This window comes from Motacilla alba, chromosome 27 (assembly GCF_015832195.1).
Source record: "Motacilla alba alba isolate MOTALB_02 chromosome 27, Motacilla_alba_V1.0_pri, whole genome shotgun sequence".
Classification (NCBI taxonomy): domain Eukaryota; kingdom Metazoa; phylum Chordata; class Aves; order Passeriformes; family Motacillidae; genus Motacilla; species Motacilla alba.
Window position 1 is genome coordinate 3,690,970 of NC_052042.1, and position 14,865 is coordinate 3,705,834.

General features: G+C 68.1%; 2 protein-coding genes across 2 annotated transcripts in view; one reads left to right on the top strand and one right to left on the bottom strand.

Annotated features, from left to right (window-relative positions):
• Positions 1–1,519: 1,519 nt before the first annotated feature.
• Positions 1,520–11,760, bottom strand: ERBB2 (erb-b2 receptor tyrosine kinase 2). Its single transcript, XM_038163174.1, has 27 exons — positions 11,555–11,760; positions 8,922–9,073; positions 8,658–8,844; positions 8,327–8,464; positions 8,160–8,228; positions 7,459–7,571; positions 7,240–7,381; positions 7,053–7,169; positions 6,484–6,610; positions 6,331–6,404; positions 6,159–6,249; positions 5,463–5,662; positions 5,243–5,375; positions 5,061–5,151; positions 4,820–4,980; positions 4,675–4,722; positions 4,457–4,595; positions 4,243–4,365; positions 4,068–4,166; positions 3,792–3,977; positions 3,560–3,715; positions 3,401–3,476; positions 3,170–3,316; positions 2,985–3,082; positions 2,741–2,911; positions 2,356–2,614; positions 1,520–2,257 (listed from the first exon to the last, which is right to left on the bottom strand). Exons 1-27 carry the CDS (start codon positions 11,628–11,630, stop codon positions 1,929–1,931), a joined length of 3,702 nt encoding a protein of 1,233 aa, XP_038019102.1. The 5' UTR covers positions 11,631–11,760; the 3' UTR covers positions 1,520–1,928.
• Positions 11,761–13,186: 1,426 nt separating this feature from the next.
• Positions 13,187–14,865, top strand: part of LOC119712040 (neurogenic differentiation factor 2-like) — a 3,518-nt gene continuing 1,839 nt past the window's right edge. The window contains exons 1-3 of the mRNA XM_038162848.1: positions 13,187–13,441; positions 14,168–14,265; positions 14,343–14,495. Of these exons, the coding sequence (XP_038018776.1) occupies positions 13,252–13,441; positions 14,168–14,265; positions 14,343–14,495 (441 nt within the window). The 5' untranslated portion in view covers positions 13,187–13,251. The remainder of the gene's footprint in view (positions 13,442–14,167; positions 14,266–14,342; positions 14,496–14,865) is intronic.

Sequence of the window (14,865 nt, forward strand, 5' to 3'; positions counted from 1 at the left end):
GAGCTGGGGGTCTGCAGAGTTGGGGGGGAACGGGCTGGGGACGCCACGAGGGGTTTAGGGGGGGGACGCAGCTCACGGCTGGGCCTTGTGCGTGCCCTCAGGTGCCTTTGAGATCGAGATCAACGGGCAGCTGGTGTTCTCCAAGCTGGAGAACGGGGGCTTTCCCTACGAGAAGGACGTGAGTACCCACCGGGGCTCCCGGGCTGGGCTGGGGGCGTTCGGTGTGCAGGGAGCCCCTCCTGTGGTGGGGTCGTTGTTTTGTCACCCCCTGAAGCTCTTCCCCTTCCTGCCACCCTGCTGGCATAGCGTGGGAGGGGACGGAGGGGCAGCTCCTCGTGTGGATTTGTCCCTGTCACCTCCGTGTCTCCCCAGCTGATCGAGGCCATCCGCAGAGCCCGCAATGGGGAGCCCCTGGAGAAAATCACCAACAGCCGCCCCCCCTGCGTCATCCTGTGACCCCCCAGGGACAGCGGGGTCCCCCCACGCTGCCCACCGCTGCCTTCCTTAAATCCCTGCGCCACTGGGGGGGCTCGGGAGCCTCCTGGGGACCCCCGGAGTGGCGCAGGTGGCACTGGGGATCATCCTGCCCCCTGCCCGACCTGCTGTGGGGTGTAGCCGTGGCTTGGAGGGGGGGGTCTCCCACCTGCCTTTGCCTTCCCCCCTCGTCAGCTGCACCTCCCCGGGGGGCACAGGGTTGGCCCCCCCATTTCTCTGTGCTGGCCTCTCCCCTCCCTCACCCCCTGGGAATCTGGGGGGGGGGTCTCCCATGAGTGGGGGGGGCCAGGCTGGGCGTTGGAGCAGCTCCCAGCAGGTGAATTCCAAGGGGAATCCACGGGCTGTAACTTCCCTGGGATCTGTTAATGATTAAAATCCCTCTGGCACTGTTTAATCCAGGGCAGGGGCTGGCCATGGGAACCCACAGGCACGGGTGTGTTCACGTCCCCCCTCCCCATTCCCAGGCTCCTGCTTCCTGCCTGGAATGTCCCTGGCCCTGGCCTGGGGGCAGGGGGGGTCCCCTATTTATTCTATACTGTGTATAAACCCAACGGCCCGGCTGGAATAAAGGATGGGAATGTGGCTCCTCTGGTGTCCCCCGGGAATGGGGGGTGGGACACGGTCCTGGAGCCTGCCTGGCAGCAGGAATTTTGTCCTTCAGGCAAGTGGTGGGGGGTGGCAGAGGGGGGAGGAAGGGGAAAAAATGGGAGAAGGAAAAGGAAGGGAAGGGGGAAGAAGGAAGAAGCAGAAAAGGGAAGACAAAAGGGGAAAAGGGAATGGAGACGGGGAAAAGGGGACGGGAAAAGGAATGGAAAGGAGGGAAAAGGGGAAAGGAAAAAGGAGTGGAAAGGAGGGAAAAGGGGAAAGGAAAAAGGAGTGGAAAGGAGGGAAAAGGGGACGGAAAAAGGAGTGGAAAGGAGGAAAAAGGGGGGAAAAAGGGGAAAGGGAAGGGATATGATATGTTGGTCCTTGGGAGACAGAGCTGGATGCGACAAAGAAGAGGAAACCAAACAGACCATGAAAGTAGAAAAAACAACCAATGTACAATTATCAAATATACATCCCGGTGCTTCCAGAGAATCCCGGAGCAGCTGGGACTGCTCTCAGTCCAGCTGCCCTCAGTGCAAGTCCACGTGTCCCAGGCATTGGGACAGCCCTGGAGCGGGGGGGATGGCAGAGGGTCTGTCCTTCTCCAGGCCGTGCTGGCTCCGAGCTCCCCGGGCTGCTCCGGGCACCACCCAGCTGGTGGGTCCCCGGTGCCACCGAGGGTGACCCTTGTGTCCCCACTCTGCTGCCGCGCTGTCCCACAGCGTCCTGGGCTCTCCCAGCCCTCCGCGAGCGGTGCCACCCCTGGGCAGAGGGGTGGACTCCCAGCCCCACAACTGTGGCTCATCCCTCCCTGAGCTGCCTTGGTGAAGTTGGGGGGGTCTCTCTTACACGGCCGTGGCGTCGGGGCCGGCCAGGCCGAGGTACTCGGGGTTCTCGGCCGTGGGCGTCGTGCCAGGGCCACCTTCGGGGCCACCACCCTTGGCGGGGTCCTGGTTCCAGTAGTAGGGGTTGTCAAAGGCCTGGCTGAAGGGGCCAGGGGTGGGGGTGCTGTGGGGTGCCAGGTACTCGGGGTTCTCCACGGCGTGGCCGAAGGGCCCTGGGAAGGAGTTCTTGGGGTCCTTGATGAGCCCGTTCTTCCCCTGGTGCCCCTTGGGCTTGTCCGGCGGGGATGGGGGGGCGCGGGGCGGGCGCTCCCCAGCCTGGTTCACGTACTCTGCAGGGTGAGTGACATGTTAGGGACCCCCAAGGGGTCACGGGACAGGCAGACACCCCCCCGTCACCTCCCCAAGGGTCCGGCCGTGCCCTCCCTACCTGGCATGGTGCTGTGGGGGGCTGGGACGGTGAAGCACTCAGCGTCCTCTCCGTCCTTGGCCGTCAGCCCCGTGGGATCCTCGCTGTACCGGGGCAGGGTCCCGGGCTCCCGTCCTGGAGGGCTCTGCAGGGCCACCTTGTCCCCATCTGGCACCTCTGGGACAGGACCCTCTGGCTCCTCTGCCAAGCCTTGGGCGGGGAAGGAGAACGAGGCCAAGCCCTCGCCCTCTTCCACCTTGGCTGGAGACTCCGCCGTGCTCTGGGTGTGGGAGAGGACACAGAGTCGGGCACTTGAGCCCACCCCAGGACCATCCCAGATGTGGCACAGGGTCACCCCCACGCCTGTGCCAGCACTGGGAGCTCCCTGCCAGCCCTCCCCACGTACCCGCATGGAGGAGATGCGGCTGCGGTAGGTGGTGGAGGTGTCGGTGCTGAAGAAGCCGTGGTGAGGCACCAGGTACTCCTCAGCGTCCACCAGGTCGTCCATGTCCTCCTCATCCAGCAGAGCCCGGTAGAAGGTGCTGTCCATGGAGCCAGGCAGCCCCGCCAGGTCGTTCTGGGGGGGTCACACTGGTCAGTGCTCGCCCCAGGGCACCAGCAAGGGGACAGGACCTCGGGGACCTCCATACCTGGATGACCACGAAGCGCTGGGGGTCGCGGGCCATGCGGGAGAACTCGGTGACCAGCTCCCGGAACTTGGGCCGGCACTCGGAGTCAATCATCCAGCCTGCAGCAGAGCCGGGTGCCGTCAGGGCCGGGAGCAGGGTGACACCACGCCCCGTCCCCTCCCTGTCCCTGCGCGCCCTCCCCGTACATTTCACCATGATCATGTAGACGTCGATGGTGCAGATGGGCGGCTGCGGCAGCCGCTCGCCCTTCTCCAGCAGGTCCGGGATCTCCCGCGCAGGGATCCCGTCGTACGGCTTCGCCCCAAACGTCATCAGCTCCCACACGGTGACACCTGGAGGGGACAGGGGACAGCTGTGGGGGTGAGCAGTGCATTGGGACTCCCCGAGTCCCCCGGGGTGGGGACACCCTGACGCACCATAACTCCAGACGTCGCTCTGGTGCGTGAAGCGCCGGCGGAGGATGGACTCCAGCGCCATCCACTTGATGGGGACCTGGGACAGATGGAGGGGTGAGCAGGACCGGAGGTGGCTGTCGCCGAGGGGAGTGCCACTGTCCCTGAGTCCCCAAGCCCTACCTTGCCACCGTCAGCGTGGTACTCGGTCTCGTCGATGTCGAGCAGCCGGGCCAGCCCAAAGTCGGTGATCTTGACGTGGTTGGGGCTCTTGACGAGGACGTTGCGAGCGGCCAAGTCCCGGTGCACCAGTCTCACCTCCTCCAGGTAACTCATCCCCTGGAGGTGGCACATGTCCAGCTGTCCCTGGTCTCCCCCGGGACCCCCCCAGAGCTGCCCAGGTGCCCTGTCCTACCTTGGCGATCTGCACACACCAGTTGAGCAGGTCCTGGGAGCCGATGTGGTCCTTGTTCTCCCGCACGTAGTCCAGGAGGCAGCCGTAGGGCATCAGCTGCGTCACCAGCTGCACCGTGGAGGTCAGGCAGATGCCCAGCAGTCGGGACACGTAGGGGCTGCCCACCCCTGCCATCACATAGGCCTCCTGTGGGCACCAGGAGGGGCAGGGTAGGGGTCAGGGTGGGCAGGGGCCGCTGCCAGCCCCGTTCCCCTCCAGTGTCACAGCCACACTCACATCCAGGATCTCCTTGTTGGCTTTGGGCGACGTGTTCTCCCGCAAGACTTTGATGGCCACCGGGATCTTCACGCTCTCCCCATCGGGGATCCAGATGCCCTGAGGTGGGGACGAGCAGGTGAGGGGATGCAGAGCAGGGAGGGTCACGTCCCGCTGTGCTGTTCCCACTCCTCACCTTATAGACGGTGCCAAAAGCACCAGAACCCAAAACTTTCACTTTCTTGAGCTCCGTCTCCTTGAGGATCCTCATCTGGGCTTGGTTGGGGAGGGCCCCGCTGGGCGTCAGTGGCTCCACCAGCTGTGGGACAAGGAGGGGTGAGGGGGGGGGTCTATCTCCTGATCCCTCCCAGGCACCAAGGGTCCCCTCCTGCCCCCGGGGAGATCCCCACCTCGGTCTCCTGCAGCAGCCGCCGCATCGTGTGCTTGCGCTCCTGCTGCCGCCGGCGCTTGACGCAGATGACGGTGATGAGGAGCAGGACGATGACCAGCAGAGCCCCCACCACGCCGGCGATGATGGACGTCACCTGGCTGCGTGCCAAGAGGCCATCAGCGTGGGGGACCCCCCGGCACCCAGAGTGGCGGTGACACAACACAGCCACACCCCTACCTTGGCTTCTGGTCCACGGGACATCCGTCCTCATCCCGGATGGTGCACCTGGGGACGCAGGTGAAGCCCCCTGCTGTCAGCAGCCCCCTGCAGCTGCCAGCACCCCCTGGCCACCCCCTCCTCAGCTGGGGGACCCCCAACTCACGAGTGGGTGCAGTTGGTGGGGCAGAGCTGGCAGACGCCGAATTCGTCCGGGTATTTCCAGACGGGCACGAAGGAGGCGTCGGCCTTGACGCCGCTGGGGCAGCGCCGCACGCACTGCTGGGCGTCCTTGTAGTGGGCACAGGCCACGCACTGGTCCGGATCCTGCAGGAACAGGAGCAGGTTGAGGGGCCCAGGTGTCTGGGGGCACCCCCACCCCACCCAGCGCGTGTCCCCGTCCTCACCGATCCGAAGCAGGTCTCGGTGCCGTTCTGGGGCTGGCACTCGGGGTGGCACGGCAGGCACCGCGTCCCGTTGGCGTGTTCCCGGACGGCTCTGCAGGGCGAACGGGCAGGGATGGGGTCCCAGCCTCACCCTGCAGCGCGTGCGGGGACTCTGTCTGCCGCTCCCCAGGGTCTCCACTCACCCATCCAGGAGGTTGCAGGAGGCCACGCACTCCTGGCCGCGCAGGAACCGCTCGCAGGCCACGCACTGCGTGGGGCCGGGGCCCCAGCAGTGCCCTTGGGCACAGAGGTGGAAGCAAACCAGTCCCTCGCTCTCTGCAGGAGGGGCACCATCAGACCAGGGGGTTTGTCAGCAATGGGGGGGGGTCACCATCTCCCCACACCCCCACGGGCCCCTCTTACCGCACTGCTCGGGGGGCTTGTTGTGGGTCTGGAAGAGGCGCTGGCGGGGGTTGCGGAAGATGCTGTGCCAGGGCACCTTCTGGAGGAAGCAGAGCTGGGGGTTGTGGTGCACCAGCACCATCCCGCTGCTGATCTCCTGCAGGGCCCGGAGCCCCAGCGCCTGCACCGCCAGGTCCCGCAGCGTCAGCGAGTAGGCGCCGCTGCCAAGACACCCACGGGTGAGACACGCCTGGCCCCGTGTCCCCCCACGTCCTCCGTGTCCTCCCCGTGTCCCCCTGCAGCCTGTGTGAGACCCTCCATGTCCCTGTGTCCCTCTGCATCCCCCTGGGTCCCACCCTCATCTCCCCTGCATCCCACCCATATCCTCTCATGTCCTGTCATCCCCCATGTCCCCCCTCATCCCCCATGTCCCCATGTCTCCCTGTGTGTTCCTACAACCCCCTGCACCCCCCCCCATGTCCTCTGTGCTCCAACATCTCCCCACGTCCCCTCTGCAACCCATGTCACCATGTCACTCCATATCCCTGTGTCCCCTCTGCGACTCCCTGTGTCCCTCCACACATCCCTGTGTCCCCTCATGTGTCCCCCTGCATCTCCCCACATCCCCTTGGCATCCCCATGTCCCCGTGTCCCCCTCATGTGCCCTGTGCATCCCTCCATGTCCCCCTGTCCCCCTGTGTCCCCGGCCCTGCTCACTTGTGCAGCACCCTGCCCCGGATCACCCGCAGGTTTTGGAAGACTCCCAGGTCCTTCATGTCAGGTGGCCAGGCTGCGATGTAGAGGAAGCCTGGGGGGAGCTGAGTGTCACCACCTCACGTCCCCCCCAAACCCAGAGCCCTCGGTCTCCCCCAGCTCCCCCAGCTCTCACCCGTCAGCTCCTCCAGGCTCTCGAAGATCCGCAGCAGTTTGGGGTCCAGGGGTGGGGTGTTGGTGCTGGGGTCCCTGCCAGGGGTGGGAGGAAGGTTGGAGGGGTCCTGCCGGGGGTCCTGGGTGGGCTCAGGGAGGGGAATCAGGCACTCACCCAGCGAAGGTCTCGGGCAGGAAGGCCAGGCTCCCGAAAATCTTGGTGCAGCCAGAGAAGTGCTGGATGTTGGAGGCGTTCACGGCACGGACGCCCTTCAGGAAATCCACTCCCAGCCCGTAGCACACTGAGAGGGCATGGCAGGGCTGGGGGGCTCTTCCAAGCCCCCCAAAACACTGCCCCACCAGCCCCCACAGGGCATAGCAGCACCCCCACACAGCCTTGGAGTCCCCAGAGCTGTGCTGAGGATGGATCACCCCCATCCCTGGGATCCCCAGAGCCCCCCAAGGCTCGGGAAGGCTGCTTACCCACACCCTTGGGGGTCCCAGAATGCCCCCAACCCCCAGGGGACTGCTCCCCCACCTCCCTGGGGTCCCCAGACCTGTCCAGACCTGTCCTGCTCCCCCACAACCCTGGGAACCCCAAGAGCCCCCCAGGACATTGAGGAGCTGCTCATCCTCCTGGACAACCCTGCAGTGTCCAGAGCCCCCCTCCCCAGCCCCTGGGGCTGCTCACCCACATTCCCAGGGCACCCAGAGCCCCCCCCAGACCCCGGGGGGGTTTCTCACCCTCCGGGCAGGGTTTGCTGCACTTCTCACACTTCTGGACGTTGTTGACCGTGACCTCCTGGCTGTTCTGGGGGCACACGAGGGTGCAGGACCCCACCTCCGTGGCAAGGTAGTTGTCTGCAGGGGGGCAGGAGGGGGGGTCAGGGCCACGCTGGCTGCCCCCGCACCCCCCCGGGGTGTCACTCACAGGGACACTGGCTGACACAGCTGGCACCGAAGGTGTAGCGCCCGTCAGGGTTGGGCATCGACTCGAAGGTGTCCGAGTTGTAGACGACGAGCGGGGGGCAGTGCAGCTCGCAGATCCCGCTCCTGTTGAAGTTCAGGCACGCCTGGCAGGGTGGGGACACAGCCGTGTGAGACCCCTGCTGCCCCCCAGGACCCCCCGGTGTCCCCGTCCCCTGCGCACCAGGCAGTCGGAGTGCTTGGGGCCGGTGCAGCCGGCGGCGCACTGCTCGTGGCAGCAGTCCGTGGGCTTCGTGCCCTTGCAGCGCGGGCAGCCGTGGCAGATGCTGTTGGTCACTGCAGGGACACAGAGGGACACGCTGGGGACATGGATTCCCCCCCTCCAGGTGATGGGGGAGACCCCAGGATGAGGGGTTGGAGGGTAGGTGGGTTTGCGGGGTAAAAATCTGGGTGGTGGGAATTCAGGTGCCAAGTAAAAACAGTAGGAAAGGAATCTGGGGGGGCAAGTGGGGGGTCCTCAGGGCAGGGATTTGGGGTGTAAGGGGAGGCTCCCAGAGCAGGGGTTTTAGGGGATCTCTGGAGGCAGGATTTGGGTGCCATGTAGGGCTCAGTGAACAAGGATTTGGGGGCGAAACAGCAGGTCAGGGTGCTTCTGGGGGAAAGATTTAGGGGGTAAATAGAGGTCAGTGGGACAGAGATTTGGGGGGCAAATGTAAGGTCCAGAGGGTCTCTGGAAACAGGACTTAGGTGACAAGCAGGGCTCAGCAGGGCAACAATTTGGGAGTGCAAGCTCTGGGACAGAGATTTGGGTGCCAAGCGGTGATCAGTGAAGCAGGGGCATACAGAGCGAAGGAAAGGGGCTCCAGGGGCTTAGGGGGTCTCTGAGGGGTGGGGTGTCAGAGCCTCTGTGGGCCCCACACTCACATGTCTGGCAATCCTGTTTGCTCTCACCCCAGCAGTGCCCCTCGGCACAGAGCGCCCGGCAGTCGGGACCTGCACAGGGGGAAACGTGAGCAGGGGGTGCCAGGGGGGGGCTGGAACCCTCAGAGCCCCCCCTGGCAGCACAACCCCCCCTGTGAGGGGGCACTCACAGCTGCGGGTGCGGGTGGCCTCCACCTGGATCTCGGCACGGAACTCGTTGTGCCGGTGCAAGATGTCGCTCCAGAGGATGGTCTCCTGGAAACACAGCTCGGGGTTCCTCTCGATGAGCACCCCTCCCTTCAGCATCTCTGGTGGGGGGACAGGTAGGGGGGGGTCAGCATGGGGAAGCCCTGCAGCTCGGCAGGGACCTGCCGCTCCATGGGACCACCCAGTCCTGGGGACAGAGACCCCAAGGCACCACCCGCCCCAGACCGGAGCTGGCAGCTCCCAACCGCTACCCGCATATCCGAGCGCCCCGTGCTCCACGCAGGGGTTCTTCACCTGTGAGGTGCCTCATGCCGAGCTGGCGCAGCCCCGGTGCCCCGGCGGGGCCGGCGTTGCCCACCACGGCCAGGGCGTAGCGGTCCTGGAAGAGCTGCGTGCCGCGGATGATGCGCAGGCTCTGCAGCTCCAGCCCGCTCACTTGGTTCTCCGCGATCAGCACGTAGCCCTGCACCTCCTTGATGTCCTGGAAGGGGGGACACGGGTGAGGGGCCGGCCGAACCCTCGTCCTTCCCCCCCTCGGGGTGTTTTCCCGCTGCGCACCTTGAGGAAGGAGGTGTCGGCGTCGGCGGGCAGGTAGGTGAGCTCCAGGTTGCCCTGGACTACCTGGCAGCCCTGGTAGAGGTGCCGCAGGGTCTCGTAGTGGCTCTCGGGGCTGGAGGGACGCAGCAGCTTCATGTCGGTGCCGGTGCAGACTGCGGGGACAGCGGGGGCTCAGCGGGTCCCCGAGCCCTCCTCTCCCCCGCGGGACACGGAGCTCCGGCCCCCGCAGGAAACGCCGCGGATGCGGCGGCCGCCGTTTATCTCCGGGGCTGCTCCCAACAGCTTCCGATGGCTTTCCTGGACCGTGCCTCCCCCGGCTCCCACTCCGGCACGCCGCAAAGCTGCTCCCGCTCTGGCACCGGGCCCCGCTCGAGGGACAACGGGGACCGCGCCCGCGGCGGGGGCCGGGGACTGCTGGGGGCTGGGTTGGGACCCCCAGAGCCGCGGGGCCGGAGCGGGGGCCGCGGGCAGGAATGCGCTGCCCACGCCGAGACGAGACAAGACCCGATTGTTGAGCGGCGACGGCTGCGGGGCCCGGCCGGCCCCGTCGTGGGGGGCTGCCGGCCGGGCGAGCATCCCCGCGGCATGCGGGCGGGCCGGGGGGCGCGGGAGCCCGCCCTGCGTGCCAGGCCCCGGGCGAGTGAGTCACGGGCGCGGGTGGCACAGGGCCTCGGCCGCCCGCTCCCGGCTGGAACCGCCTTTTCAGGTCGGGCGTGTTTGGGGAGCAGCGGTGACGCAGGGCTGGCGGGCACGGCCCAGCCCCGGCGCGCCCGCGGCCCCCGGCACCCCAACACCGCACCGGGGAGAGCCCCCCCGCTCCCACACCGAGCCCCGCGCTGACCCTGCCGCCACCACCGTGTCACTCCCAGAGCCGCCAGCCCCGAGGCGCCGCCGTCCCGGCACGGGCAGGGGGGCGCACGGGGGTCGGGCGGGGATCGGTGTGCCGGTGTCCGGCTGCTCGGTGGCTGAGTGACAGCCCCCGGTGCCGGGCAGCTGCGGGCGCGGCCCCGTGGCCAGCAGAGCCGGCTGGCACTCGCCTCCCCCGCCTGCTCCGAGGCCTCTGAGCCGGGGAAAATACGGGCAGGAAGGAGGAAGCCCCCCGAATTTGGGGTTCGGCTCTCTCCCACCCCACCCACCGGCTGTGAAACGGGGGGACCCCGGAAGGGAACGTGCCGCTGTGCGGGGTGGCCAAAGCTCAAGGTCTGTGCCCACACCTGCCGTGACAGGCGCGGGGCGCTGGGGCTTCCCCGGGGCAAAGGGCAGGTGGGACAAGGCAGCGCCGGCTCCCGGGGGGATCCCGGCTCCGTGCCCCAGGATTTGGCCTTGTCTGCTCGCCCAGCTCCCTGGCTGGGCACCGGGCAGGGCAGCGGCCGGTCCATCCTGCCTGGCTCACTGCAGCGGGCGCTGCCACCACCAAGCGCCTCGGCTGCCCACGGGTGTCCGGCAAAGCCCGCGAGCCACGTGCCCACGGGGCTGTCCTGAGCCCCAGGGACGGGGGGACACCGGGCTGTCCCCAACCAGGAGCTCGCTCCACACAGACCCTGCAAGCAGCGTGAGCTGGGGGCTGCCAGGAGTGGAGGCCACCCGCTGTGTCCCCACGTCGCTGTCCCACCACCTCACACCGGCTCAGTCCCACCGAGCACTCATTTCCAAACTCCCGCTGCCGGAGCTGCCCCCCAGCAGGAGGAGGGAGGCAGCAGGGTCCAACTTGTGGGGCTGCCGGTGCCCACTTTGGGGCCACCAGCCCCATGCCGTGCTGGCCCCGTTCCCGGCAGCCCCGCCGCGGAGCGTGGCCGAGGCCCGGGGGCTGTCGGGCCGGGCTCCCCGCTCCCCCCGGGGCTGGGCTGGGTGCGGCACGTCGAGAATGTGGATGGGAGCGACGGGGACGCACCCACCCACCCACCCGGCCGCTCCGCGGGGCACCGCGCCTGCCCCGCACCCCGGAGCCTCCCGCTGCCCACGGGGGAAGGGAACCCCACAAGTTGGGGGCCCCCGTTCCCGCTTCTCCCGGCGGTGCCGGCTGCAGCGGGGGGGGGGGGATCCCCGCTCCGGGCTCTACCGGAGCCCCTAAATTCCTCCCGGGAATCGTGCCGTTCGGGGGGACCGGGGTGCAGCGGGCAGGGCCTCCCGCTTGGCCCCAGCGCCTCCCAGTACGCACCAGTTCGGCCCCCACTCCTCGCGGCGCGGGGACACCGGGGTCGCGCTGCCCGCGCCGGGGAGAACCGGCGGCACCGAGGGGGCACGGGGGGGACCGGGGGAGGCGGTCCCGTCACTTCCAACCGTGCAGCTCCCGGACCGGAGCCCCCCCGACCCTGTCCCAGAGCTGCCCGGTCGCACCCCCGGTGCCCCCCTCGTTCGCTACTCGAGGCCCCCACGTTCCCCTCCCGCTGCTCCCTCGCTTCCCTCCACCGTCCCCTCCCGGTTTTCCACTCGGTCCCACCCCCGATGTGTCCCCCCGGTGCCCTCTCGGTCACGCCCCCCGTGTCCCCCCCCCCTCCCTTTCCCGGTTCGCCCTCTCGGTGCTCCCCGGTCCCGCTCGGTCCCGTGCAAAACTTTACGCGAAGTCGCCGCGCGGGGGACGCTCCCGCGGCCCGGAGTCCCCCCGATTCCCGGTGTCCCCCGGTGGGACCCACCTTCGGCGGCGGCGGGGGGGCAGAGGGCGGCCAGCAGCAGCAGCCCGGCGCCGAGGCAGCCCCCGGCCGCGATCATGGTGCTCAGCGCGGGCCGCGGCCCATGGCCCCGCCGCCGCTCCGGGAAAGTTTGCGGAGCCGGAGCCGCCGCCTCCCGCCGCTCCCGGGCTCCGCCTCGCGATCCCGATCCCGGTCCCGGCCCCGGGCGAGGGCGCGCCGCGCGCTCCCGCCGCCCCCGCGCGCTCCCGCCGGCCCGGACCAGGACAGACCCCCCCCCCCCCCCTTCCTCCCGTCCAACCTCCCGGGGCACCGGGCACGTCCCGCTCCGGACCCCCCTTCCCTCCTCCCGTCCCCCGTAGCACCGGGAATCGCCGCCGTCCCTCCCCCGGGAACCCCCCGTTCCCCCTTCCCATCCCCGGGACCAGCGGGAGCCCCCCACCCGCTACCGGGGAGCGCTGGGGACCCCCTGGCTCCCATCCCGCTTTCCACCCCCCGGAGCAGCGGGAACCCCTCACCCCGGACCCCCCCCAGCATTCCCATCCCGGAGCACCCCGTTCCCGTTCCCCGGAGCACCGGGGGCTCCCCAGCCCCGGAGCGCTCCTGTCCCGGGCTCCTGCTGCGACCCCCGGGGGCGGGGGGGGACATGCCCTCCATCCCTGTGCCCTCACCTGGGGCTGTGACTGTCACCCACGTGGGGGAGGGGGACAGAAACACCACTCGTGGGTTTGGGGGGGTCAGTCCCAGGGGCTGGGGGACAGACCTGGCACCCCGGAATGGTGCAGGGGGGTGGGGACAGTCCCAGGGGACAGGGACACTCCAGCAGCATCTAACGGGTCCCCGATGGGGTGACCAAGAGCTGGCACCTGTCCCCCACCTGTTCCACCTTCACCTGCCGCCCTGGGCACACAGAGGGAATTGGGACCGGGGCTTCTCCACACTTGGGGACCCCCACACGTGGGGACCCCACCCGAACCCCCCGGCTGGGCAGAGCCAGGAGCAGCTGGGATGGGGACCAGGACGTGACCCCACACGGGGCAGGTTCTGCCCCCCCCGTACCCTTGGGTCACCCCAGCCGGTGCCACGAGGCTGCCACCGAGGCAGGAGCCCCCAGCGAGGGGGATTCTCGGGGTTGGGGTCCCGCCTGCCTCGGGGGTCCAGCACATCACTGTCACCTCAGGCCAGGCCACAGCGGGACCTCATCCCACGGCCGCTGCCGGGGGTCCCGCATGGCCGGGACCGCTCAGCTCCTCAGGCCGCGCTGCTCCCGGACCCTGAAGCGGCCCCGAGCCCCGCCGGACATCGGAGGGTCCCCGCAGGACACCGGAGGGTCCCCGCAGAGTGCGGGATGCCCGGGCCCCATGGGGGGATATATCCCATGAGCCCCTGCAGAGTGTACACGGGGGGATATATCCCATGAGCCCCTGCAGAGTGTACACGGGGGGGATATATCCCATGAGCCCCTGCAGAGTGTACACGGGGGGATATATCCCATGAGCCCCTGCAGAGTGTACACGGGGGGGTATATCCCATGAGCCCCTGCAGAGTGTACATGGGGGGGATATATCCCATGAGCCCCTGCAGAGTGTACATGGGGGGGTATATCCCACCACCACCCGCGGCCGGCGGGGGCGGTATATCCCATAGTGCCCCGCGCCGCCCCCATCTCCGGGGCGGGCCGGAAGCGGCCGGGCCGGGCGGCGATGGCGGCGCGGGCCGCGCTGCTGCTGCTGCTTCTCATGGCGGCGGCGGCGCCGGACCCGGCCCAGGGCTCGCAGGGGGACCGGGAGCCGCTGTACCGGGAGTGCCTGAGCCGCTGCGAGCGGCAGAACTGCTCGGGGGCGGCACTGCGGCACTTCCGCGCCCGGCAGCCGCTCTACATGGGCCTGACAGGTACCGCCCCCTCGCGCCCATTGGCTGGCGGACCCCGGGACCACGCCCATCTAGCTGGGCGTGTCTCGCTGTGTGCCACGCCCCCTTTGAAACCACGCCCCCGAGCTGGGGAACTGGGAGGGACTGGGGCTGGACTGGGAGGGACTGGGAGGGACTGGGGCTGGACTGGGAGGTGCTGGGGGACCCTGGGCTGGCCTGGGAAGCCCTGGGTGATGTTGGGGGTCACTGGGGCTGTGTTAAGGGTCACTTGGCCTGTACTGGTTGTCACTGGGTCACGCTGGTGGCTACTGGGCTGGTTGTGGTCTATACTGGGAAGTGCTGGACTATGAACTGGGGTCACTGGGCCATACTGGGGTGTCACTGGGCCATACTGGGTCATGGTGGTTTGCCCCAGTGCTCCCCACTCGATGCTGGACTATGAACTGGGGTCACTGGGCCGTACTGGGGTGTCACTGGACTATGCCAGGACAGATGTTGGGCCATTCTGAACCATCTGGAGGGACACTGGGCCATACTGGGAGCTACTGGTCCATGCTCCCAGATTGCTCAGTGAGGCTGGGGGTGCCCCCGGTGCCGGGGGGTGAACGCCACCCGCTCCCCCTGCCCTGCACCGGGCCGGGGCGCTGCGGTGGTGCATACTGGGAGGCACTGGGGCTAAACTGGGAGTCACTGGTGCTGAACTGGGAGGCACTGGTGCATACTGGGAGGCGCTGGTGTGCCCCACAGGCTGGACGTGCCGGGATGAGTGCCAGTACGAGTGCATGTGGCTGACGGTGCGGCTGTACCAGCAGGGCGGCCACCGCGTGCCCCAGTTCCACGGCAAGGTGAGCCGGCCCCCGGCTGGGCTGGGGGGCAGGTGGGGGTCCCCCCGTGCCCGCTGACCCCCCCTGGCCCCTCCCAGTGGCCCTTCTCCCGGTTCCTGTTCTTCCAGGAGCCGGCCTCCGCCTTCGCCTCCTTCCTGAACGGCCTGGCCAGCCTGGTGATGCTGCTGCGCTACCGGGCGGCCGTGCCCCCCGCAGCCCCCACCTACCCCACCTGCGTCGCCTTCGCCTGGGTGAGCCCCGCTGCCCTCTGCCCGGCCTCTGCCTGTCCTTTCCCCATCCTTTCACCGTCATTTCCTTCCCCTTTCCCATCCTTTTCCCTTTTTTGCCTCCCTTTTTTCCCTCCCCTTTCCCATCCTTTTCCCATCCTTTTCCCATCATCTCCCTCCCTTTTCCCGTCATTTTTCCTCCCTTTTTCCCCCTCCCCTTTTTCCCATCTTTTCTTGTCTTTCCTTCTCTTTTCCTGTCCTTTTCCCTCCTTTTCCCCTCTCCTTTTCCCTCTCTTTTCCTTCTCTTTTCTGTCCCTTTCCCCCTCCTTTCTCTTCCTTTTCCCCTTTTCCTTTTCCCTTCCCCTTTCTTTTCCTTCTCCCTCTCCCTCCTTCC

Excerpts from the sequence above, each read along its gene's own strand:
- ERBB2 (XM_038163174.1), bottom strand. The coding sequence starts at position 11,630 with ATGATCGCGGCCGGGGGCTGCCTCGGCGCCGGGCTGCTGCTGCTGGCC. Across the intron at positions 7,170-7,239 it reads CTGTGTCAGCCAGTGTCCCT|ACAACTACCTTGCCACGGAG; the intron begins GTGAGTGACACC and ends GCCCCCCTGCAG. Across the intron at positions 6,611-7,052 it reads CAGCAAACCCTGCCCGGAGG|TGTGCTACGGGCTGGGAGTG; the intron begins GTGAGAAACCCC and ends ATGCCCTCTCAG.